We start from the raw sequence: 25,907 nt of genomic DNA, 5'->3' as shown, positions 1-25,907 counted from the left end.
GGCTAAAGATGGAAGATTACAAAAGAACTTCGGGTGACCAGGCAGTGAGTTGTCTCTGTCATTTCTAGAGTTTATATACTATCCTTCTGTGGTCTTTGAAGGAGTTAAAGACAGATAGTTATGGTTATCGTTTTCCTTAGTTAGGTTTACAGATAAGTTACAAATAGGACTTTGGACTCACAAATATAGGATAGATGATAGAATAGTTTCTTTTAATCTTGATAAATGTTAATGGACTAAATATTGTTAACTGTGATTCTTATTTGATAACTGTTGTGTTATATATTTTGCTATGTTAAGGTTAAAACCCTTCTTTTTATTTAAACAGAAAAGAGGAGATGATGGGAGATGCCATTATGTATATATGTTTCTCATACTGGTTAATAATAAAGCACTGTTGGCCAATAGGAAAGGAAGATAGGAGGGACTAGGAGACAAGGAGGAAATAGGAAGTAGTAAGGAGGAGTCAAGATGGAGAGTCTGGAGAGAGCTGGACGCCAGCCGCCTCCCCGGTAAGAGAAGGCCATGTGAAGATACATAGAAATGGGTTAATAATTAAAGGCAGAGCTAGCCGATAAGTAACAAGTAACCGGGCCAACAGTATTGTATCAAGTACAGAGTCTCTGTGTGTTATTTGGGGCTGGCGGCGCAGCGGCAGGACAAAACCAAGCGGCAGGCAGAAAAACCCGTACACGTTACACTATTCTTTATAAGGTTTTTCTCTTTCTTGAACAGTTACTGTATATTGAGTCTTAGAAATAATTTGCCTGACAACCCCAGGTTGGCAGCACTCTGTGCCACACCAGGAGTAAAAAACTGATGTTCTCCTTGATTTCTCTTCCTGGGTCCTGGGCTGGATGAAACAGCTTTCTCTGGCTCATTAATCACCACGGACCTTTCTCAATATAGAACCAGTATAGGCAGATCCCAAGACGTGGCTTGTAAACTCTCTGACCTCACTGGCCTCTGGAAGACTCACCTGGGATCTGGCTCTCCTGAGGAACTGTGGGCACACCACCTGTGGCAATCAGGATGTGAGGTGCAGTGTATTTTTTCCCGTTGACTTCCACCGTGGGCTGAGGATCATCTGCAAAGGCCGCATAGCCATGGATGATTTCTATGTGGGACTGCAGAAGGAACACTGGCATTAACATATTCTTAAGACTTAACAAGCAAATGGACAAAAAACACCTGGTTGGTAGCAGTGAGGCACTCTTACAATCCTGTGCTTGGGAGGAGGCGGCAGAAAGATCAGGGACTCAAGGTCATCCTTGCCTATACAGCAAGTTCACAGGCAATTTCAGCTATAGGAAACCCTGCTCGAAAAGCATCTATCTGCCTAATACATCAATTCCTTACTTTTTAACCAAAAAACAGCTTAGCCCAGCCTCTAACCCAATTATGTAGTCATAGATGACCTCAAAAATCCTGGTTCTTTCCAAGTGCTAGGATAACAAAGCTCAGCACCTGGCTCCTGCAGCCCGTTTTCCTTGAAGTGGCAATCCTCCTGCCTCAGCTTTTCACAGCTGGGCTTATAGGTGAGTGCCACTACACACTGCTCCACTTAAGATTTTGATTTTGGGTTTGTAAATAGTAAGATGGATTCTGTTGCCCACATTCTTAGACCTCCTGACTGGAAACTGATGTTCAGAAGAGCTCATTGTCCATCAGTGCTGGATGTGAATAACAAGGAGAAATAAGGATGCCCCCCCTGGGCCAAAAAACCCTTCCAGTCACTCCAAGGAAAAGACATCTTCGATTCCAAGGGTTGAAGGTAAAAGTGATGGGGGATGATGCTCTTGTTCACTGCAAAGGTTTGACACTTGCATTGGTTTAATAAAACGCTGACTGACCAGTAGCCAGGCAGGAATTATAGGTGGGGCTACCAGACTAGGAGAATTCTGGGAAGAGGAGAAGCAGAGATGGAGTCACAGCCAGATGCAGAGGAAGCAAGATGAGAGTGCCTTACTGAGAAAAGTCACCAGGCCAGGAGGCTAAAAGTAGGTAAGAATTATGGGTTAATTTAAGTTGTAAGAGTTTGTTAGCGATAAGCCTGAGCAACAGGCCGAACAGTTTATAATTAATATAAGCCTCTGTTTGTTTATTTGGAACTGAAACTTCCACCAACATGAAAGTCTTCCTTACTCACAATGAAAAGACACTAAAAGAGATAAAGGTGAAAGGAACAGATACTAGAAACACTGGCCAAGAGGAAAGAGGCCATCTTTTTGCTTCCTTTGGTGGAAAGAAAGTTAAAAACAAACTACACAGAGACACTCTACTGCAGAAATTCTGAGAACACCAATGCTTGACTTGCTCTGAGCAGAACTCTGTACAAGGGGTCAATCTGAGGCCTGCCAGCAAGCTTCAGCCAGCTGTGACCTATGTCCTGGCACACAAAGGTGGATGATTAAAAGCTAATGGAGCCGCGTGAGTACGTGAGTCACCATTCTGCAGCATGCCTGGTTCTGAACTCTTTCCTCCCTCCTTACCTCGCCTCCAGGCCTGTTCTTACAGGTACCTGGCGTCATTAACTGAATTTCAATGAATGCCAAACCCACAAGCACTCCTAACAGCCTTTCTTGGGGGACCGAGTTCTCCCTGGGAGAAAAGGGGCTGAGTGGTGACAGACAATAATTGAGAGAAAAGATTTGCACTGCCTGGGACATGGCATCAAAGTTTCTTTCACTGTGAAATTTTTAACAGCCCTAATCCTATCACCACAAGGTTGGAATGAGCTCTACCACACACTAAGCCTAAATTCTGTAGAAATGCTGAGTTCTCAATAACTTTTTGATCTTGTTATTTCAAAAGATTTATTTATTTTTATTTTGTGTTTTGCTGCATGTAAGCATGTGCACCACACATGCAAAGTGTCTGCAGAGGCCAGAAGACAGCATCAAATCTCCTGAAACTGGAATGACAGTTGTTAGTCACCATGTGGGTGTTGGGAATTGAACTTGGGTCCTGTGGAAAGGCAGCCAGTATTCTTAACCTCAAGCCATCTCATATGCCCATCGTTTCTCTTAAAATTTAGTTAAGCCCATTAAAGAAATTCCAATAGGAGATGGACAAGGTGCCTTTAATCCCAGCACTGAGAGATACGCAGATCTCTGTGAACACCAGGCCAGCCAAGGCTACATTCTAAGACCATCCAAAGGGGGAGGGGTGCTGGGCAGATGGTGTGGTGGTTAAGAGGGCTTGCTGCTCTTCCAGAAGACCCAGATTTAGATCTTAGCACTGATGTCAGGTTGCTCACAACTGCCTGTACCTGCAGCTCCAGGGGACCTTCTTTACACCCTACATACAAACACCTAAGTATAAATAAATCTTTAACTTAAAAAAGGTGTTGGAAGAGAGGGACACAGCACAAATATTTGTTGTGGGCAAAATACACCTGTATAGAATTTTCTTGGTAAGAATTTACTTACAATGGAACATTTCTGAGTCTGGTCTGTAAGAAGCTGCTCTGAACAAATAATCAACACTGGAATTTCAGTGTGTGCTCCTTGCTCTGGCCGCCACACTCTTCTGTAAATTCCTCTCTCCTGATTTTGGTTTCTGACTGAACTGGAGGGACAGACCTATTCCAGATGCACACATGAGGTGACACCTAGTCTATGGAGCTGCCATATACTGTCTGTCTTCTGTAGAAAGACTGACATACTAGAGCAAAGGCTTCTGATCAATAAAGTCAGCTTCAACATTATTAACAGGAAAAAAAAAAAAAAAAAAAAAAACAAAGAAATAATAAGACATGGCCAGGTGGGGGTGGTGGTGCATGCCTTTAATCCTAGCACTTGGGAGACAGAGGCAGGTGGATCTCTGTGAGTTCTAGGCCAGTCTGGTGTACAGAGCAAGTTCCAGGAAAGCCAGAACTATACATACAGAAAACCCTATTTTGAAAAACCGAAGAAGAAATAAGAAGACATATCCAAAGGCAACATGTTTTGTCTGGCTAGATCTGGTGCCTCCTCTACAACTCCTTTACTAAGTTAAAATGCCAGCATACACACCTTGGTTAAATTGTTCTGGTAGATGGTGTTCAGGCGGCTCACATACGCATCACGCTTCTCCTTGATGACACTGTAAAGAGACTGAGTCAGTACTCAGAAACAGTATTTTCTCAAGATGGAAGTTTCTGTCCTGCCTGGACCCACAGCTGTCTAGTCCCAAATAAACACACAGAGGCTTATATATTAATTATAAGCTGTTTGGCCGATGGCTCAGGCTTCTTATTGGCTAGGTCTCTCAATTATTAATCCATTTCTGTTAATCTGTGTATCTCCACATTGTCTTGGCTTACTGGTGATACCCAGGCCTCTGACTTCCTTGGCAGCTACATGGCATCTCTCCTCACGACTCACCCGTGTTCCTCCTCCCAGCCTTCTAATTTGCTCACCCCACCTACACTTCCTGCTTGGCTACATCCTGCCTGTTCATTGGCCAAAATAGCTTTATTCATCAACCCATAAGAGAAACATATAGGCCCAGCATACAGAAGGACATCCCTGTCCATTTTCTTTCTTCACCTACTAGTCAGAGGACCAGCTCCCATGACCACTGACTGCTCATGAGAACAAAGTGAGCAACTGTCTGAAGACAGGTGTCTGGTGCCACATGCTTCTCAGAGCTGGTCTTGCAGAGGACCTGAGTTCAATTCCCATGTGTCAGCCTACAACCACCTGTAACTCCAGGCCCAGGGGATCTGACACCCTTTTCTGGCCTCCATGGGTACTTGTACAGTATATATACATATACTAAGGCAAACATACATAAAATAAGTAACTTTAATTTGGGGCTGAAGAGATGGCTCAGAGGTTAAGGGCACACTGGCTGCTCTTCCACCTACATGGTGGTTCACAACCATCTATAATGAGATCTGGTGCTCTCTTCTGGCCTGCAGGCAGACATGCAGGTAGAATACAGTGTACATAATAAATAAAATCTTTTTAAAAGATCAGACATAAGGAGAACATAGAATTCTACTCAGTATCTAACACAGGTTAGGACCACTTAACAGAAAGCAGAACATGGTTCCCCACAGGCTGGTAGTAAAGTAGAGAACCAGCAGTTACTATTTAATGGCAATCATCAGAATTATGGGAAAGTTTTGAAATTTGTAAGTGGTATTGTTTAAACAACAGTGTGTATATGCTTAAGGTCAAACTGTGTATTTATAAATGTTAAAATAACCAATTTTATGCTATACATAAATACAGACACACATACACTAACACACATACGGCAGTAGGGACTAAGCCCCGGCCCTTACACAGTCTAGGCAAGAACTCTAAGACTAAGCTACACACCCATCCCTGTTCAGATTCGGACACAGTAAACCTCCACGCCTCAAAGTAAGACTGGGTTTTAGAAACTACCTCCTTGTAAATGGAACCATTTGGGCACAAACACTTACTGCCAATTGAATTTACTCTCACAACTCTGAAAGCCATAATCCGTGTGATCGTGCATGAATTCTGAGTGGACAGCTGTGTTCCACATTACCTATTTTTAAAAAAAGTGTCAAAATTAGTCATACTTGCGTGCTGAAGAAAGACAAAAACCATGAGGGAACCGTAGCAGGTAAAAACAGTGACCTTGAAGGTAAATAACAACTAAATATATTAGGAGAGAAGATCCAGGGTCCACACAAATAGATTTTATAATAAGGATTCTGAAATGTCGAGAAAAATGATACCTACCATTACATCCCTAAGCCTATACATACGATAAAAAGTAGACTAGTACTGGCTGCATATCTGTTCCTCTGAAGTTTTTTATTATTGCTTATGCTTTTTGTTTACTATTGCTCTTCCTTCTCTTTTAAATTTTGTATTTTTGTAAGCTTTGTCCTTTTTCGTCCAGTTTCAGGAAATAGAATACAGCTTAACTCTCCAAGTTTACAATTTAGAAGAAAAGACACAAGGCAAGGTAATAAATCCTACTCTGCAGCCAGTAACTGCCAACCTACCTGTTTAAGGACATATGTGACCAGACACTTTAACAGAGGCTGCATGAACCTCTGGAATACAGCTCATATTCTAGGCAACAGATGACTGCTATTAACCATTTTATGGGTTAGATTCGTTATCTTAATGCATATGGAGAATTTATCAAAGCCACAAACAAATTACATTAATAAACATCACTTTACCTTAGGTCATCCTGCAGAGTTACACTTACTTCCATGTTACAAAAAGTACCACACATTTGCACCACACACCCTCTGGAAAGAGCGCCTCTGTTTACTGCAGTAGGCTTTTCAGCTCAGACCTATTTAGCATGGCAGAGGCAAATACGTCCCGCCTCTAGTTCCTAACTACCGCTATTTCATGCTATCCTTCTGACAAGAGTTCTTTCAGGCTGTTCTGCTAATTACCAGGGTACAGTGGAGCCCACTATTAATTCCAGAGGCAGGAGGATCTCTGCAGGTCTGTGGCCTCCATTGGATTGGCCTGTAGGTTGTCTGTGGGGCATTTTCCTGATTAACGATTGTGGTGATTTGAAAGAGAATGGCCCCCAAAGGGAGTGGCACTATTAGGAGCTGTGACCTTGTTGGAGGAAGTGTGTCACTGTAGAGGTGGGCTTTGAGGTCTCGTGTACGCTCGAGCCACACCCAGTGTCTCAGCTTACTTCCTGTTGCCTTTGAATAAAAATGTAGAATTCCCCAGCACCATGTCTGCCTGCATGTTGCCATACTCCCAGCCATGTTTCCCACCGTGACGATAATGGACTAAACCTCTGAACTGTAAGCCACCACAATTAAATGTTTTCCTTTACTCTTATTATATTTCATTTTGGGGTTTCAAGACAGGGTTTGTATGTGTCTTTAGAGCCTGTCCTGGCACTGACTCTGTAGACCAGGCTGGTCTCAAACTCACAGAGATCTGCCTGCCTCTGCCTCCTGTGTGCTGGGATTAAAGGCTTGTACCACTACTGCTAGGCTAATGTTTTCCTTTATAACAGTTGCTGTGGTCACGGTCTCTCTTCACAGCAACAGAACCCTAACTAAGCAAGCAAAGCCCCAGTAAGCAGTGTCTCTGCTTCAAAGCCTTCCCTGACTTCCCTTTACGATGAACCGTGAGCTGTAATCTACATAAACCCTCTCCTCTCTAAGGTGCTTTTGGTCATGGTGCTTGTCACAGCAACAGACAACAAACTAGGACGATTTATAACTGATATGTTTGGAAACGCCCTTATTCTGATCACCATTTACCAAACATGAACAAGGAGTATTGCGGGAATAAGAAATTAAAAATGTACCTTTTTGGGAACACATCCAACATTCACCTAGGGAAAAAATTGTAAAAGACACAGGTTAAGAATGGCCAATCCAAGTCATCCAAACATCTCTAAGAATGAATGTCAATGATCACAGAGTCACCCGAGACCAGACACAACCGGTGACAGTCACAATGCACTGGATCCTATAGTTACTTCCTTTTCCTACTACAACCAGAAAATCATGCTGTGTCCCCCTGTAACAGAACAAACATTTTTATCCATTTTTCCCAAAGGGGGGACAGTGAGGAGAGAAAGGGCAACAGGGCCATTTAAGTGAGGGGCTTAAGCCATCTCTGTGGGCTCAGATGGCCCCGGCACACTCTAGGCCTGGCCATAGTGGCCTGGGTCTTTGATCCCAGCACTTGGGAGGCAGACAGATCTCTGAGAGTTCTAGTCTAGCCTGGTCTACAAAGCAAGTTCCAGGACAGCTGGGGCTACACAGAGAAAGAAACCCTGTCTCAAAAACAAAAGAGAGAGAAGGAAGAAAAGAAAGAAAAAAGAGAAAAAAGAAACACTCTACGCTTCCTCCCCACCCCACGTCTGACTTCCTAGTAATCTCTGAAACACTTGGACCCATCCTCACCTAAGTCTGAAGCAACTTCACACATAGGTGGTTTAAAGTGAGTGTGTGGGCAGGATGCCATTACCCTGGGAGGCGTTGGCAGGACTAACATGATTTCCAGGCCAGTCTGTGATGGGAGATGTCATTCTGTGTATATGTTTCTCATACTGGTTAATGGATAAAGCATTGTTGGCCAATAGGAAAGTAAGATAGGAGGGTCTAGGAGACAAAGAGGAAAGAGGAAGTAGTAAGGAGGAGTCAAGATGGAGAGTCTGGAGAGAGCTGGACGCCAGCTGGCTCTCCGAGGGTAAGAGGAGACCACGTGGAAATACATAGATTAGCAGAAATGGGTTAATACTTAAGACAGAGCTAGCCGATAAGAAACTAGTACCTGGCCAACAGCATTATATCAAATACAGAGTCTCAGTGTGTTAATTGGGGCTGGCACAGCGGCGGGACAAGACCAGCGGCGGGAGGAAAAACCTTACTAATTACAAGTCTGGGCTACATGAAATCCTAAATTTAACAAATGAAAAAGTCTGGAATATATATATCTGTTTAGGGTCAAAATGGCCAGACCACCAGACCTACACTACTGACTGCTAAGGCTTACCTGGTTTATTTTAAAGACTATTCATTCATTTCAGAGTTCACTAAGCATCCACTTGTGCCAGGCACTGTCCAAGGTAACACCCTATGTGGATCTAATCCCAGAGACTGTCAGGTTTCCCCAAGCTCTAAACTTATCTAAGGTGTCCACACAAAACCAACCAAGAGACTAGATGGAGAGGGTAACAAAAAACTGTAACCTTCTTGGGCCAGAGAATCTGCACTGCAGTGTTCCTGTGCACACTTTAGAGCCTGGAGACATAAAAGAGGGCCAGGTTCCTGAAATAGCACTTATCCTATTTTGGCAGCTCTGGAGAACAGGCTTCCAGAGGTATTTGCTGGTTTGGGAAACCAAGCCCCACCCCTCTCAGCAGGACAGCAGATACCTCCCTGACTTGGAAAGAATAAAATACAGCCCAGGGCCATCAGACTGCAGAGACCAGGGCTAAGGAGCACTGTCCATCCAGCTACACACAGTCCTTTCTCCTGCTGGTCCTCCTGCTTCCCCTTCTCTAACTGATGTACACACATTAGGTCTGGCAGCAGGACTTGAGTGTCTGGGACACCTGCAATACCAGCAAATGGCAGGTGGCAGTAGGAGAAGCAGCAGATAAAGGCCAGCAAGCATCAGCTACGTGATGAGTTTGAGGCAAGCCTGGGCTACATGTGAGTCTGTCTCAGAAAAGAAAAATTTTAATCAAAAAATATGGCTGGAGAGATGGCTCAGCAGTTAAGAACACATACTGCTCTTCCAGAGAACCCCAGTTTGATTCCCAACTCGCAGGACAGGTGGCTCACAACTACCAGTAGTTGTGTGGTTTTCAAGGGCATCTGGCACCTCTGACCTCTGTGGGCCCTCCACAAATTCATGCACAAATTTAAAGGCCGAAGTGATGGCTTAGCAGTTAAGAGCACAGACTGCTGTTCCAGAGGTTCAATTCCCAGTACCCACACGGCAGCTCACAATTGCCTATAACTTTGATTCCAGGGATCTGACACCCTCACATCAATGCACATAAAAATAAAGCTAATAGTTTAAAAAATGTAAGAAACAGACAACTCATTTTTTTAGTTCCCTCTCAGCTATAGGGAACTATTTTTCACTTCTGAACAAGTTGCTTGTTTGACCTTCAGAAACATTCTTTTTAAAATAAAAATATAAAGCCCGATGGTGGTGGCATATGCCTTTGATCCCAGCACTCGGGAGGCACCTGCAGGGGGATCTCTGTGAGTTTGGGGCCAGCTCTGTAGAGAGTGAGTTCCAGGACATGCTCCAAAGCTACAGAGAAACTGTCTAGAAAAAAACTAATAAGTAAATAAATAAAGAAAACATAGTAATATCACTGTAAGACAGCCAATCAACAAGGCAAATGGCCAAAGTTAAATAATACTTTCTACCAACTCCAACCAGCTGCCCACTTTACAACTGACTCTTTATTCCAACTTCATTTCTGAAGCTGGAATCCACAAAGCAAATGAGGGCAATTTTCTGTTTTTAAGGGGAACCTATTGGAGCCAAAGGAAAGGAACTTCCTTTTTACACTGGGCTGTTTAGAAAGTGACATTGAGAAATCAAAGGGCATGCTGTGGACAATAATTGAGGTTATGATCTGCATATTGCTAAGTCATTGTTTGCTCACTGGATGAGCCATAATCAACTGGATAGTCCTTTCCCAGGCCTGCCCTGTGGGTTTCCCTGGCAGCACTGTGCCACCCAGTTTGAGGTAACTTTGCCAGTCAGTTAACCCTTAGCACACACTTCCTGGCAAGATTGTACAGACCCCCTCAAGAACTGGGTTCCTCCTGTCCCCAGAGTTGGTGGATGCAGCAAGCATTGGATCATGAACTTCCACTGGACAAAGGAGCGGTAAATCAGAGAGCATTTCTCTTCCAAGGTCTTCGTGGGGAGAGGGCCACCACCTTGGGAGGCATGATCAGGAGAAACACTGGTTTGCACTTTTGAGAGACTTTGAAAGTGAACAAGGAGTGTCTCTAATGTGTTTCTTCTGCCCTCAGGAATAACTCAGGTGGACTGGGCAGTAAGGGATTATCTTTAATTCTAGGGGGAAAGATTCTGGGGGAAAAGGATACAACTTTTGATTCTCTCCCATCCCCTACCTATCCCCAGCCCTTTTCTTTCTTCCTTCCTTCCTTCCTTTCTTAATCTAATCCAACACCCTACAACTACATTTGGCTTTTGTTTGTTTGCCCCACGAATTCAGAAAATTAAGGACGAACTCCAGTGGACCCATGCTATTGGGTCTGTGAATGTTTTTCCTCTGTGGCTCAGTTTACCAGCAGTTCTGGACCCTACAGTTTTCAGTTCAATGCAGGGCAAGATCATCTCCTAGCTGGCTGGCTTCTTACCACATCTCTCACCATCAAAGTCTTAAAGGAACAGATTCTATTAAAAAAAAACAACAAATAAACAAACAAACAAAGTGAGCCCTGAATGGAGAAAATGCCTATCATTCCAGCACTTGGGAGGCTAAGGCAAAAGGGTGACAAATCTGAGGCCAGTCTGGACTACAAAGTAAGACCCAGTCTCAAAAAACCAAAAAAGTACTGGATGGTGGTGGCGCAGGCCTCTAATGCCCAGGCAGAGGCAGGTAGGTCTCTGTGAGTTTGAGGCCAGCCTGGTCTATAAAGAGTAGCCAGAGAAACCCTGTCTGGAGAGAAAAAAGAAGGTGCAAGGATATCCCCAACTACATAGAGTGTTAAACCTGAGATATGGGACATATATACAAACACAAATCTTACTTAAATTTCCCTATAATTTTAAAAAACCGAAACAGAAGTAAACTCTTAAGACAGGTACCAATCTTTAGTTCAAGCAGCTCTAACAGAACTCGTGGATCTCACAGTGAGAAGGCTGGGAAATCTAAGATCAAAGTGCTGGCAGTTGGTTGGTAGCAAGGGTTTCCATTGCTAGCTTGTATATGGACACTTTCTCCCTGTGCCTTGACATGACAGAGGCAAAGAAAACTCTGGTCCGCCCTCTGAAAAGATGCCTGCAGTGCCTGCTCCCACATCTGCATCTAACTGCATCATCTCCAAATATTAGCATATTGGTGTGTAGGCTTTCAGTAGTACCAACTCATCCATTTAGATGATCCGTGTCTCTTAGGGAAGGATCTGTCCACTGCATCACAGGAGTGTGTGAAGCCTTGGGGAAGGTGACAACCCAGAAATGAAAACAAAACAACAACAAACCCCTCAAAGCATGCACTCAAACACGAAGCAGACACCCTTGGAAGACATGTTACACTGGTTAATTCAGAAGCATGCCACAGTGAAAGTAGGAACATTAACAAACACAGGACAAAACTCCCTTCCTGCTGTCTCACTCCACAATCACGCAAGGGTTTCCTGGAGTCCTTCTAATGTTTTGCGAGTCCGTACTCTGACAAAAAGCCTGGTATTGTGTCTTAACTCAACTACAAAATTGTGGGTGCAGCTTTAGAATGTTACATCCGTAAGGTTGTATTCTAGAAATATGAAATCGGGAGTTACGGGGTGAAGATTCATGTGGGAACCCCAAATCCAGTCTTACAGCTTGTTGTATGTCTGTTTCGGGGTTCCCAGGTCTCACAGATGTCAGGCAAGAGTTCTACCGCTGAGCTGAGTGACAACCCAGTTCGAATGGGTTTAGAATACATAATGCCTGATGTGAAGAAGCTCTTCCCTTTCATTGGAGGACAATGCTTAAAAACCTTTATCACTGCTCCTCCAAAGGACCTGGGTTCAATTCCCAGCACCCACATGGTGGCTCACAATCATCTGTAATGAGATCTGGTGCCCTCTTCTGGCATGCAAGCATGTATGCAGACAGAACAAACATTATACAATACATAAATCAATCTAAACAACAAAGAACACAAACCTGTATCACATCACAGATCTGCCCATAGGACACAATGAAGCTTTGGTACCTAGGGCCAATGTCACAGGCCACAGCACACTTACACGAGCGTGTTAGCTGACAAGCTGCTCCTTAGTTGAGCAAAAGGAACTGAACAAAATGATGTTCCCTGACTTTGTATTAGGATCCAGGTGAAACAAACACACAGGGGCCCAGGCAGGTATGTGATGGACAGGAGAGAGCAGTGCTGGGCATGGGTGGTGCACACAGCAGGTGGATATCTGTGAGTTTGAGGCCAGCCTGGTCTACAAAAGCTAGTTCCAGGACAGGCTCCGAAGCTACAGAGAAACTCTGTCTTGAAAAGCCAAACAAAAACAACAACAAAAAACAAACAAAAAAAAGCAGAGCAGCTCATGTACTGCGTGCGGAAGGAGGAGGAAGTGGGCGTTAGCAGTGAGGAACAGGCTGGTGTGAGTGGCCTGCACTGTCAGGGGCAAGCTGCCACCAAGGGTCATGTCTGGGCCTGTGGCCCTTCTGCTGCCACCAAGGGTCATGTCTGGGCCTGGGGCCCTTCTGCAGCTGGCGTCTGTTGATGTCTGTGGACTGTGTTACCACCAAGTGTCACACAAATTTCTGTGGTCTGAGCCTCAGCCAGAGGCCATATGATCTAAGTGGCCTGAGCTGCCACCTGAGGCCATGATGACATTTCAGCTGGGGCCATGACCAGATCCCTGGTCCTACTGCAGTCAGGGTCTGTGTTGACATCCATGACCCGAGTTACCACCAAAAGCCAAGCAGATGTCTATAATCTGGGATGTTGCCTGATGCCACTTGATGGCAGAGAGTGGTACTGAGGTGTGCGCCACCACCACCTGGCACTTAATTTTAATTTTTAAACTTTACTTTAAATTTTTTAAGTTGTGCAACAGGGAGACCACAAGGGTGGAGGGCAGACATGGAACGATTGGGAAATGAATGGAAACAGGGAAAATGATGTGAAATTCCTAAAGGATCAATTTTTTAAAATTATATTAAAAATAAATATTTTTAAAAATCAAAAACAAACAACCTATAGTCAGTCATACAAGACTGATGAATCTCCAAAGATCAATTCTAACCTTATTTCCAATGATCCCAAACACACACACACACACACACACACACACACACACACACACACACAAAGTTAAGCCAAAAGGCAAAAAGAAAACAATACAAAAAACAGCAAAAAGCCCATCACTGCCAGCTCCCATATTTTTCTCAGTTAAGAGTATGGACCACTCTTGCTTAAGATCAATAGATGGTTCTCAGCATCCAGGTTATACAGATCTCAACTGCCAATAATTCTAGCTGTGGGGGGAATCTAGCCTCCGTGGGCACCTGCACTCACGTATACACATCATCCCCCAATACACACATGCATAGCTACATAATAAGAATGAAGTTTTGAAAAAGACTTTTATTTTATGTTTGCCAGCAAATAGGAATGTGTGGCATGTGTGTGTCCAGTGCCTTAAGAGGTTAAAAGAAGGTACTGGATCCCCTGAAATTAGAATTAAAGACAGTTGTCAGCTAACATGTGGGTGCTGGGAATTGAACCCCAATGCCATTTCTACAGGTTCCCCAAACAAATCATTATAAAAAGCACCCAAGACCAGATGTTGGTGGCACACTCCTTTAATCCCAGCACTCGGGAGGCAGAGGCAGGAGGATCTCTGTGAGTTTGAGTCCAGCCTGGTCTACAGAGTTCTAGGATAGGCTCTAAAGCCACACAGAGAAATCCTGTCTTGAAAATCCAAAAAAACCATAAATAAATAAATGGGCCTAGAGAGATGGCTCAGCACCTAAGAGCACTGGCTGTTCTTTCAGAGGACCTGGGTTCAATTCCCAGCACCCACTTGGCAGCTCATAACTGTAACTTCAAGTTCCAGAGGATCCAACACCTTTACATAGTCACGAATGTAGACAAAACACCAATGCACATAAAATAAAATCTTTTTTTAAAGCACCTGATACATAGATTTTCAATAATAGTCAGTGAACAAATGAACAAAAAAAAAAAAAAAAAAACCAAGTAGAAATGAAATATAATCCTACCACCTGAAAGTTACTGCTGGTGGAGAACTTAATTAACTGCTCTGTGTACAGGGACAGAACTCATTACATAGTTCAGGCTGGCCTTGAATTCAGCAATCTTCAGCCTCCTGGAGTGCCCCAGGAAGATGTGAGAATTAACATTTCTCTGAACTACTTAACTGGATAGCCATTACCTGCAACAACAAAGACAAGGCAGTGCTAGGCTGGAGAGATGGCTCAGCGCTTCAGAGCACTGGCTGCTCTTCCAGAGGAGCTGGGTTTGAATCCCAGCATCCACATGGCAGCTAAGAACTATCTGCAACCCCAGTTCCAGGGTATCCAATGACACCCCCTCTAGCCTCTATAGGTCCCAGGCCATGTGTGGTACACATGTACTCATGGAAGCACTCAACAAATAAAATAAACATTACACAACAAGAACAACAACAACAAAAACCAGACCAATCCCCCTTGGTGTGTGGCTGTATTTGGTCTCATTATAATGCAAGTTCCTTGAAGAAAGGGACCTCTTCCTTCTTTCTGTCTTATTCAATCTAAGAACCCAAGACATGAATAAAAGCCTCTATTTTCCCTGTACATGCTTGTAAGTTACTTTCTGCATTAAGTTCTCTATTGTAATTCTAGACAGACCATGTAACTGCAATCCTTGGGCAAATCTAAACCCATACCTGACCTTTGGTTAAATTTTCTCTGATACTGGCTGCAGCCCTACCCTGTTTTGTAATTTAAAGGCAAAAGCTACTTCGAGGAGATTCCCAGAGTTCTGCCACTGGAACAGCACTGGACATTCCAGAGACATCAATGCTTAGATGGAAATGGGAGCCGCTGCACAGGGATGAACTGGGCAAGGCCAGGTGTACCACAGTCAGCAGATGTCATTCTGAGCTGTCCTTTGCTTGCTATCCGAAGCAGTTTATCTGTCTTCACCTTCTTAATGGGACCCTAAACCCACCAGCCCCTTCTTTTATCAATGCCAGTTGAACCAACGATGACAGAAGATGTCACAAATCCATGGCGATGTGAACAAGGAAGGAGGAAAGCAAAGGCCTCAAGAGCGCAGGTGCCCAAGGGCACCCACCATTTGCGGAGGGCAGGTTCAAAGAGCACAATCATTAACAGTGACTTTTCCTTTCTCTTAGTCCCTCCCCTGCCTCTGCCTTGTTTTCAACAATGGCTTGAACCTGCTCACAGCTATTCATCTGGCTTCATTCATTTCACAAACAGCCATTGAGCAAGGCATATGAAGGTAACAAGCAGTACACAAATACTAGGAACCCATCCCTGCCCCTAAGGCGTTCCCAATTTAGTATAATTTAAACGTCAGTCTTCAAAAGCATGGAGAGAACCTATCCCCAATCTCGGGTGACTCTTACGTTCAGCATTTTCAGTCACCAACAAGAACTCTGCCTAGATCTTGTGATAGGTCACACTAGTGTGGGCACGAGACTACTTTAAAAATATCAAGTTTTTCAATTTACTTCTCTCTTTTCTCTCTCTCTGTAATTTGAAAACCTGTCCCTAGACAATGCAAAACAAACAGTATTAAAGTTCTGAGAAACTCCTTAAGATTTTTCTTAAGGCAGCCTGTCGTTCTCAGCGTTGGTTGCAGCTTAAATCCATTGCGAGTTTCTGAACTTACTAACACGCTGCACCTCCAGCCACAGCCTGGAGTCTCGGAGGCGCGGGAACACCCGCAGCAGACCTTCAACTCTCCAGGGAGTTCCGACGCGCAGCCAAAGTTGAGCACTGTCATTACCCATCACTCGGCCCTTAAAATATAAACGTTCAGGTCCCCCATTCCTTAAACCCAAAGCCCTCCCCTTCTCCACTCGCCTACGCCACTAGCAATTTCCCAGGGGCAGTTTCGTGTTTCCCTAGTTCCGGCGCCAAATCAATACTCCCCCGCATGGAGATGCATGCTGTGCGGCTAAGCTGGGTTTAAATGTTTAGCACTGCACCTGTGCTGCGTGGCGGGCTTGCTCGCTTTATTCTCTTTCCCGCCATCTCCCGGGACTGCGGGGCCTTGGAGTGAGGAGGCACCCGGGACGCGCGCAGAGGCCGGGAGCAAGCGCGTTGCCGACGCGGCCCGAGGGCCCCGATACTCACGCAAGTGCCACCCAGCTTGTGACTCTCCACCACCGCGGCCCTGGCGCCGAGCTCCGCCGCCCGTCGCGCACTGGCCAGCCCTCCCGAGCCGCCGCCGATCACTAGGTAGTCAAAGGAAACAGCAGCGGCCGGGGTCTGCTGCTCGCCGGGACTCGCCATGGTGCAGGTGAGCGCGCGCACCGCCCGCCGCAGGCTCGGGGCCGCGCCCACGCTCAGGGCCCGGGGCAGCAGCGCCATGCGCGGAAGTGTGCGCGGGGAGCGGGCGCAGCGTCGGCGTGACTAAGCACCCGCGGCGGGCCGGGCGGAGGGCCGCAGTCCCCACCCCCCGATCAGCACCCGCCCCGCAGCGCGTGGATCGCGACCAAGCAGGCGAACGTTTTGTTTTTCCACAGCTTTCCCCGGATCTGGTCCTGTACTGCCGAGCCCTGTTAGGCCTTGACTCACATTCAGAGTCTCTCGGGGCAGGAAGCAGGAATTTAAACATTTTAAACCTCATTTTTTACTTTTTAAGGTGATTTTCGGGCACTTGTACTTTTTAAAAAGGCTGGGATAATGAGTTGGCAGAAATGATTTTTGTGATCCACGGATGAAGCTTAAAGACAATTGCTGTGGGAGAGATTGAGATGGAGCTAACTAAACCGGCCAAGATCCCAGGCAGAGTCGTTGGGAACAGTGTATAGGTCACATGAGTTTAAGGCTGGGAGGAACACAGGGTCCCTAGGACCTGTACACCAATCAGAACGCACCGAATTAAAATGTTATATAGTTCTTTTTATTTTTTTTCCCTCGTGCTTGAAAAGTAATATAACTTGGGAGTTGGAGGTAGGAGAAACTTGGGTTCAAGGACAAGGAAGAAGGAAGATTTTTTTTTCCTTCTAGTATAGTGCCCTGTAATAAATGTAGACAGAATTAACAGTGGGAAAATATTATCAAGGTCACAGTGAAATCGGCTCTGTTCGGAACCATCAATGGGCTAAAGTTTGATAGGGATACAGTTATATAGACAGATGAAATTATAGATACATATAAATAACACCCACACACACAAACACACACTTATTCCTTCTTGATCTAACATGGCACTATTTTTGCAGGTGATATCTTGCCCAAAAGATCAAGATTGAATACTGCTAAGTAATGAGAAAGGTGCCATTGTGATGCAATAACAAGTATTCAATTTCACTTACACAATTCTCTTGCTGTTTAAAAACCCACTTACACAATCCTCTTGCTGTTTAAAAGCCCAGGGCTTGAGAGATGGCTCAGTACTTAACCGTGCCTCCAGAGGAGCAGAGTTTGACTCCCAGCTCCCAAATGTCAGCTCACAACCACAAAGGAATTCTAGAACAGCCAGGGCTACATAATATAGCGATCTTGTCTCAAAACTGATCAAAGAGTGAATAAGACAGAGACAGACAGGAGAGACTGGATTTAGACCCCAGAAAATATATCCAGAGGAATTAAGAAGCTGGGTGGTGATGTTGGCACAGTCCATTAATCCCAGCACTTGAAAGGCATAGGCAGGCAGATCGCTGTTCAAGGCCAGTGTGGTCTACAGAGTTCCAAGACAGCCAGGGCTACACAGAGAAACCCTTGTCTTGAAAGTAACTAATTAAGCAAAATAAAGAGATAGGTACAGTGGGAAACTTGTCATACCAGCTCTCTGGAGGCAGAGGCAAAAGGATGGCAAAAAACAAGACCCTGTTTCAAAATATGATGGCATGGAGTGCTTTCCATCTCAAAGTTTGGTGAAGTAAAAAAACATTCCTTTTAGCTCAAAAGTCCAGTAGTGGCCAGCCAGGTATATATCACATGCCTCACAAGACAGAGACAAGAGGATCTCTGTGAGTTTGAGTGAGACCCTGTCTCAGAAAAGAAAAGAGATAGGCTGGAGAGATGACTGAGTGGTTAAGAACACTGGCTGCTCTTCCAGAGGACTGGGGTCTGGTTCTCAGGACCCACACAGCACCCATAACTAACTCTAGTCGCAGGGGATCTAGTGCTCTCTCTGGCCTCTGTGAGCTGTGTGTGTGTGTGTGTGTGTGTGTGTGTGTGTGTACAAAACACCCATACACAGAAGAGAAGAGAATAAAACGAGGAAGAGAATAGAACATGATTTGAACACTCTGCTACAACCATTTCTCCTCTATTTATTTGTATGTGTATGGTTGTTTTGCCTGTATGATGTATGTGCATCATATACATGCCTGGTATCTATGGAGATTAGAAGAGAGCATCAGATCTTCTGGAACTGGAGTTACAGAGGATTTTGAGCTATCATGTGGGTGCTGAGAATTGAACCCAGGTCCTCTTGAGAGCAGCCAGTGCTCTTAAACACTAGACTAGACATCTCTCTAGTCCCCACTTCCTTTTTTATTTTTTATTTTTTCCAGACAGGGTTTCTCTGTACAAACCAGGCTGTCCTCGAACTCTCGAACTCACAGAGATCTTCCTGCCTCTGTCTCTTGAGTGTTGGGATTAAAGGCATATGCCACCAACCACCACCCTGCTTTTTTTTTTTTTCCCTAAAAAGACTTTTTAAGACAGGGTCTCACTATGTAGCTCTTGATAACCTGGAGCTTGCTGTGTGGACCACACTTCCCTCAGACTCAGAGAACCACTGCCTCCATGTGTTGAGATTAAAGGTGTGTGCCACCACACCCTGGACTTCTCATACTTTTTAAAACTAGCACACAAAATAACATGTTTCCCTATAGTACGCCCATAGATACTTTGTTATGGTTGATTTAACTATTTTTCCTTCTTGGCATACCTAAAGTAGTATTTGTTAATCCCATTATCTGTCACTAGTAGACTTTTTTAATCTTTAAAATTACATTTATTCTTTATATTTTTGGTTGTGAGCCTAGCCTTTAATGGCAGAGTCACCCCTCCAGCCCTCCATTTATTTTATTTTTTTTTTTTTTTTTTGTGTGTGTGTGTGTGTCTAGGTCACAGGACAATGTTTGCAGTTTGTTTTCTCCTTCTACCACATGGGTTCCAGGGGTAAGTTTAGGTCATCAGGCTTGGTGATGTGCACCTTTACCCAAATGTACACTTTTAGCTATTTCTTCAACCCAGATCTTTCCTGATGATTACTTTTTCTTTCTATGTGTTTCCTTTTCCTAATTTTTAGAGCATGTAGATATTATTTTATATTGGGTATTTTTATTATTTAAAATCTGAATAGAAACAGTGAACCAAACTGTAAGTTTTGTTTTGTTTTGTTTTTAAATTCTGAAGGGTAGGTGCCTGAGAACTGTCTCAGTGGTTAAGAGTACTGGTGGCTCTTCCAGAGGACCTAGGTTCAATTCCCAGCACCCACATGGAGGCTCACAACTGTCTAGAGTTCCAGTTCCAGGGGATTCTACACTCTCTTCTGGCTTCCACAGGCACTAGGCACAGAAGTGGCACACAGATGAAATTGCAGACAAAGCACCAATACACATTAAAATGAAATTAAATTAAAAAAAAAATAAAACTGTCTCTTTCCACTCCTCTGAAGAGGCAGGCAGGTCTTTGCTTCTCTCTCTCTCTTTCTCTCTCTTTACCTTCCCTTCCCCCAGTCCCTTCCCTTCCCCCAATAAAACCTCCTACATAAAAGGTCCCACACCTTTAATCCCAGCACTTGGAGGGTAAAGGCAGGTAGACCTTTATGAATTTAAGGCCATGAGTTCCAGGCCAGCTGATGCTATACAGTGAGACCTTCTCCCAACCATAAAAAGCTGGGAGATGGCTCAGTGGTTAAGAAAACCCTACTTCAATTCCCAAAACCCACATTAGGAAGGTCACAACAGCCTGTAACTCTAGCACTAGGAGATCTGAAACCTCCAACCTCCTGGAGTACCCACACTTATGTGCACATCCCCATACACAGACACACACATATGAACACATACCTGTGATTTAAAATAAAGTTAATATTCCGGGTGTTGGTGGCACACACCTTTAATGCCAACACTCAGAGGCTGAGGCAGGCAGATCTCTGTGAGTTCCAGTCCACCCTGGTCTACAGAGCTAGTTCCAGGACAGCCAGGTCAGCCCAGAGAAACCCTGTCTCAAAAACCAAATCAATAAAAAATTAAAAGATGAAAACCTGACTGGGCTACAGAACAAGTTCAAGGCAGGCCTAAGCAACTTGGTTATGCCCAGCCTGGCTTCATGGATGGACCTGACTGGGGAGGCCAGTATAGGAGGAAAAGACAAACAGAGACACACAGAGAAGGGAACTGGGTGGATTGGTCTCTTTGATAGAGAAGCCACAGCAGAGGCAGGACTATTGCACACAGATGAACAAGGGATGAAGTAATTATGTACATATAAGCCAGGAGGCAGGGTTTATGGTAATCAGTTGGTTCAAGGAGACAGGTTGAAGCTAATCTCAGCAGGACCAGTCCCAGTAGAGGAGCAATCTTCAGGTCATAAATATCTGGGATGAGGAAGCTATGGTGGACATTTCCTGTACACACTGTCAGCATCCACAAATGGGCCCAAAAAGAAGACTTTGCCATTTTCCAAGTGTCTGAGGTTAGGGTACTTGACATGGCAGTGCCCATGTCAGCAGCACAAAGTTATTCAGGTCTTCATTCATTCAGAACTTTCTCCATTCCCCCCACAACTTAGTGAGACTGTTACAAAAATTTAAAAGGGGTAGGAGAGATAGCTCAGTGGTAGACTGTTTTTCTAGCATTCATGAGGCCCTACACACACACACACACACACACACACAGAGAGAGAGAGAGAGAGAGAGAGAGAGAGAGAGAGAGAACATGAAGACTCATGATGACATTTTGTTGCTGCATTCTTACAAGGTCAAAGTTGAAGAACAAAGTGGAGGGATGGAGACTAGGGCTATAGTTAATCTTGGTTGTCAACTTGATTGGATTTGGTATCAACTGAGAGACATGGATCTTTGTGGGCGTCTCCAGGAAGGATTAACTGGATGAAGACTCTCCCTCTGAGTGGGAAGCACCTTCTGGTGGAGTTCAGATGTGAAGGGCTCTGTGGGGGGGAAAGTACTGCTGCTTGCTTGTGTATCTTTGCTAGTAGCTTGTGAGTGCACCCACCTCCTGCTATCAGGCTGGACTAAGTAGCTATCAGGCTGTGAGCCTCTCCAGCAGCATGCAGCCTGTTTGACTATGCAGCCTGTACTGTGTAAACAGACTTCACAAATTCCCTTTTATCAGTTCTATTCCTGTAGGGCATGCTGACTGACACAGGGACACTCCTTTCAGTCTCTTTGGTAACAATGCTAATCTTTTTTTTTTTTTTTTTTTTTTTAATGTAGGCCGAGCACTCATAGTCTAACCAATGCAGAAAGCCTACCTGTAAATACTGTCATATTGGATTAGGTTCCAGTAGAGGAGTTCCAAAGGGACTCAAACCCTCAAATCATCACAATGACATTCATGAATGTGGATTACCAAAAAAAGTATCAAAATAACATAGAGCTTTTGAAGAAAAAAAATGCCCACAACAGCTTTTTAGTTTTTTTAACCTTTGTATTTATGTTTTTGGATATTTTGCCGGTATTAATAAATGTCTGTGCACTTTTGTGCAGTGCCTGCAGAGGTTAGAAGATGGCATCAGATCCCCTGGGAATGGAGTTAGGGGTTGTGAACTGCCATGTGGGTGCTGGAAATTGAACCAGCATCCTCTGGAAGAGCAGCCAGTACTATTAACCACTGACCCATCCCTCCAGTCCCACAATATCTTTTTAAACTATTAAAGTTCTAAGTATTAAAAAACAAACAAAAGCTATCAGTTTTCTCTTCAAGATTAAAAATTCTCTTCAATGTTAAAAATGAAGGCCAAAGACAAACATGATGGCATTCACCTGCAATCCCAACACTGAGTGAGGCAAGGTCACAAGTTCAAAGTCATCTTGAGTTGCATAGTATCATCCCGCTAAAAAAATAATTAAAAAAAAAGTGGGCTATATTTTATATGGCTATATTGCTGAGGTTTGAGTGTATCCTACCAAAACCTTGTGGTACAGTGGTTTGACTGTGCCCCCCTCCCCAAAATCAATCCCAATTCAACTATATTAAGAGGTGTCATCGAGCTGGGTGTTGTTGTTGTATCCCTTTAATTCCAGAACTCCAGAGGCAGAGGCAGGTGGTTCTTTGTGAGTTCAAGACCAATCTGGTCTACAGAGTGAGTTTCAGGACAGCTAGAGCTGTTAAAGAAACCCTGTCTTGAAATCACCCCCCCCCAAAAAAAAAAGAGCCTGATGAGTATAACTGTTTCTCTTAGTAACAGCTCTGGCTCTGGCTCTGCCTGTGCCTCCTGAGTGCCGGGATTAAAGGGATATGCCACCACTGTCCAGATTATCAGGCTCTTAAATGTGCTCATTGTCTTCAGTTTATTGTTTTTGAATGCATGTGTGCACACCCATGGGTGAATGTATGGGAGTAGGACATTTGTGTGTTGGTTTTCTCCTTATCCATGTGTTCTGGGGAGTCAGACTCAGGTCATCAGGCTTGGCAGCAAGCAAGTCTTTATTGGCTGAGCCACAAAGGTTGGGCCATTTCATCCACCTTGGTCTTCAGTTGAGAGAGCTTTATCTCCATTTTTCCTGACAATATATATAGCTGAGCTCTTTCCTATGGGTCAAGAGGAGCAGACTTGCAGAGTAGAAGGTTTGTGGGTTTTAATGCATCCTAAATTAACTTTCAACAAGTTCTCTAGACCCAGTTTAAAAAACAAGTGCACATCCAGGTGGTAGTGGTGCAAGCCTTTAATCCCAGCACACAGGAGGCAGAGGCAGGAGGGAGGGTCTCTGAGGTTGAAGCCATCCTTGTCTAAAAATGAGTTCCTGGACAGCCAAGGCTATGAAAGACCCTCAGAGCATGGTTCAAAAACTGGTTGTGGGGCATATATGATTGCAAATAAGCCTCCTGTGCTGTGTCAATTTCAGCCAGGATCCCCTCAAATTGTGGAATTGAAAATTGTAGTCGAAGTATTCAAAATTTGCCCATTTGCATTTAATTTGATCTCAGATTCAGCATATGTGGTGAATGCAGTAAAATTTTTGGAATTAGCAGGCCCTATTAAAATTAGTAGTGTTGTTTGTTCACTCTTACAAGAGTTACAAAGATTAATTTGGTTGAGAAAGGAATGCTTTTATATTCAACATATTAGAGCTCATACGGGTTTGCCTGGGTCCTTAAGTGAAGGAAATGACATTGTTGATCAATGGACAAGGGTGGAATGTATTTTTTACAGCTCATCTTTAGATCAGGCTAGGCAATTCCATCAGCAATTTCATGTGAATGCAAGGACTCTTCAACAGAAATTCCATTTGTCCAGAGCAGATGCTCGACAGGTGGTTTTGAACTGTCCACAGTGTATAATATACCAACACCCACTTGGTGTGGTGGTAACCCCTAGGGGGTTAATGCCCCTAAAGATATGGCAGATGGATGTCACGCATATTTCAGAATTCGGAGCTTTGAAATATGTACATGTGTCTGTGGATTCTTGTTCAGGTGTGGTACATGCTACGCCTTTAAGCAGAGAAAAAGTCCGCAATGTCGTTGAACACTGCCTGGAAGCCTGGGCGGCTTGGGGGATAACCTCAACAGCAAAAAAACTGATAATGGGCCAGCCTATACGGCTCAGAGATTTACTTCCTTTTGCAAACAAATGGAAGTTCAACTTGTCCATGGATTACCCTACAATCCTCAAGGACAAGGGATTGTAGAGCGAGCTCATCACACCCTAAAAGAATGCTTAATAAAACAAAAAGGGGGAGTAGGCCAAGGCCGAACTCCCAAGGAAAGAATATCTTTAGCCCTTTTTACCCTCAGTTTTTTAATTTTGGATGTTGATGGCCTTTCCGCCGCTGATCGTCATCAGTGGCAAGGAGGGAGCCTAAAAGGCTATGTGAAATGGAAAGATGTGATCATCGGGTTATGGCATGGTCCTGATCCGGTGTTGGCATGGGTGAGAGGGTCTGTATGTATTTTTCCCCAGGATCGCTGAGAACCATTGTGGGTCCCGGAGAGGTTTGTAAGAAAGTGCAACAAACATGAAGAGCCTGCTGTTGCTGTTGATCATCAGCCTGATTTGGCCACGATGGAGATGGAGCCACGATGGGGGATCCTGTCGGTGTTCCCAAGACCCATGCCGATACGCTATGATGCAAAATTGTTTCCCCGATTTTTTAGTACTAATAAGTGCTTAGATTTACCTTATTTGCCTTATGATAGTGAGATTGCTAATATAAATGAAAATAGGAGTTTTGTTTTAACAGGAAGTCTATGTTTTATGTGATATTAGTGATAAGAGTCAGTGCATTATGTTATTTAATCAATCTGCAGCTTGGTTTGATGTGCCCACCATGGGAGGCCCCATTAGGGAGGTCAACGCCTCCTGGATAAGTGGATGGTGGCCTGCTAAGAGTGAGTTTGACAAGCCAGCACCCCATCAGCCTAAGTGGGTCCCTCATTGTTTGAGTAAACGAGGAGGTGGTTTCCTTTCCTGGACAGGATGTCAATCGGGAGAGGTTGTTTGGGCGAGCAAGGGATATTTTACCTTCTCACCAAGAATTAGTACCAGCTTCAATAAAACCTTTGCTGGGAGAAACTTTACTGATCAGGATCCGCAGCAGGTGGATATTTCCAACCCTTTTGATCTCTGGCTCTTGTGCGGCATTAATGGCAGCTGCACAGATTTGTCCCCTTTCCTTATGATAAGGGGCGGAGTTCATGGGGTGGCCAAATTTGCTTGGTCTATCTCTCAGCGTTTTGGTGAATGGTTCAATCCTAATCCTCCCGTGGGATGGATTCCCGTGCCTGTTGATGCCCTGAGTGCTATGACGGTGTTTAGATGATAGAGAGATTTTTGGCATTACAGCAGCCATAGTTTCAGCTATCTCTTTTGCAGTTGTGGGTTCAGTCACGGCTGCCGTGGCCATGAACACATCCGTACAGACAGCCTCTAAGACAAATGAATTGTCCAAGAATGTGGCTACCACCTTGGATGCTCAGTCCACAATTGGTGCTCAGTTAAAAGGAGGTCTTATGATCGTGAACCAAAGAATTGATCTGGTGCAGGAGCAAATAGACACTTTGTGGCAGTTGGCACAAATAGGATGTGAATGAAAGATGATAGGGCTATGTGTGACCTCTGTGCCATATCAAAAGTATTCGGTGGCTGCCAATATGTCTAACCAGCTTTCTCAGTATCTTTTAGGCAATTGGTCTGCCGAACTCGATAAGTTAATGCAGGACCTGAGACTTTCCATTGTGCATGTGAATTCCACCCAGGTCGACATCTCGGTTGCAGAGGGACTATCTACATGGATCACTCAAGCCATGAACCACCTGAAAGAATGGGCGGGAATGGGAGCCATGGCTATCCTCTTGCTGCTTATCTCCT

At 44.4% G+C, this 25,907-nt stretch overlaps 2 protein-coding genes across 2 annotated transcripts in view; both read right to left on the bottom strand.

Moving 5' to 3' along the window:
- Positions 1-16,775, bottom strand: part of Gsr (glutathione-disulfide reductase) — a 37,577-nt gene extending 20,802 nt beyond the window's left edge. The window contains exons 1-5 of the mRNA XM_051182252.1: positions 16,524-16,775; positions 7,267-7,293; positions 5,420-5,508; positions 4,017-4,086; positions 980-1,127 (exon numbers count right to left, since the gene is read on the bottom strand). Coding sequence (XP_051038209.1) covers positions 980-1,127; positions 4,017-4,086; positions 5,420-5,508; positions 7,267-7,293; positions 16,524-16,760 — 571 coding nt within the window. The 5' untranslated portion in view covers positions 16,761-16,775. The remainder of the gene's footprint in view (positions 1-979; positions 1,128-4,016; positions 4,087-5,419; positions 5,509-7,266; positions 7,294-16,523) is intronic.
- The window catches only part of Saraf (store-operated calcium entry associated regulatory factor), a 735,200-nt gene that overhangs the window by 442,921 nt on the left and 266,372 nt on the right, over positions 1-25,907 (bottom strand). The gene's annotated exons all lie outside the window — the stretch shown is intronic.

Source organism: Phodopus roborovskii, unplaced genomic scaffold, assembly GCF_943737965.1.
Source record: "Phodopus roborovskii unplaced genomic scaffold, PHOROB, whole genome shotgun sequence".
NCBI lineage: Eukaryota > Metazoa > Chordata > Mammalia > Rodentia > Cricetidae > Phodopus > Phodopus roborovskii.
This window is presented reverse-complemented; position numbering and strand designations above follow the sequence as displayed.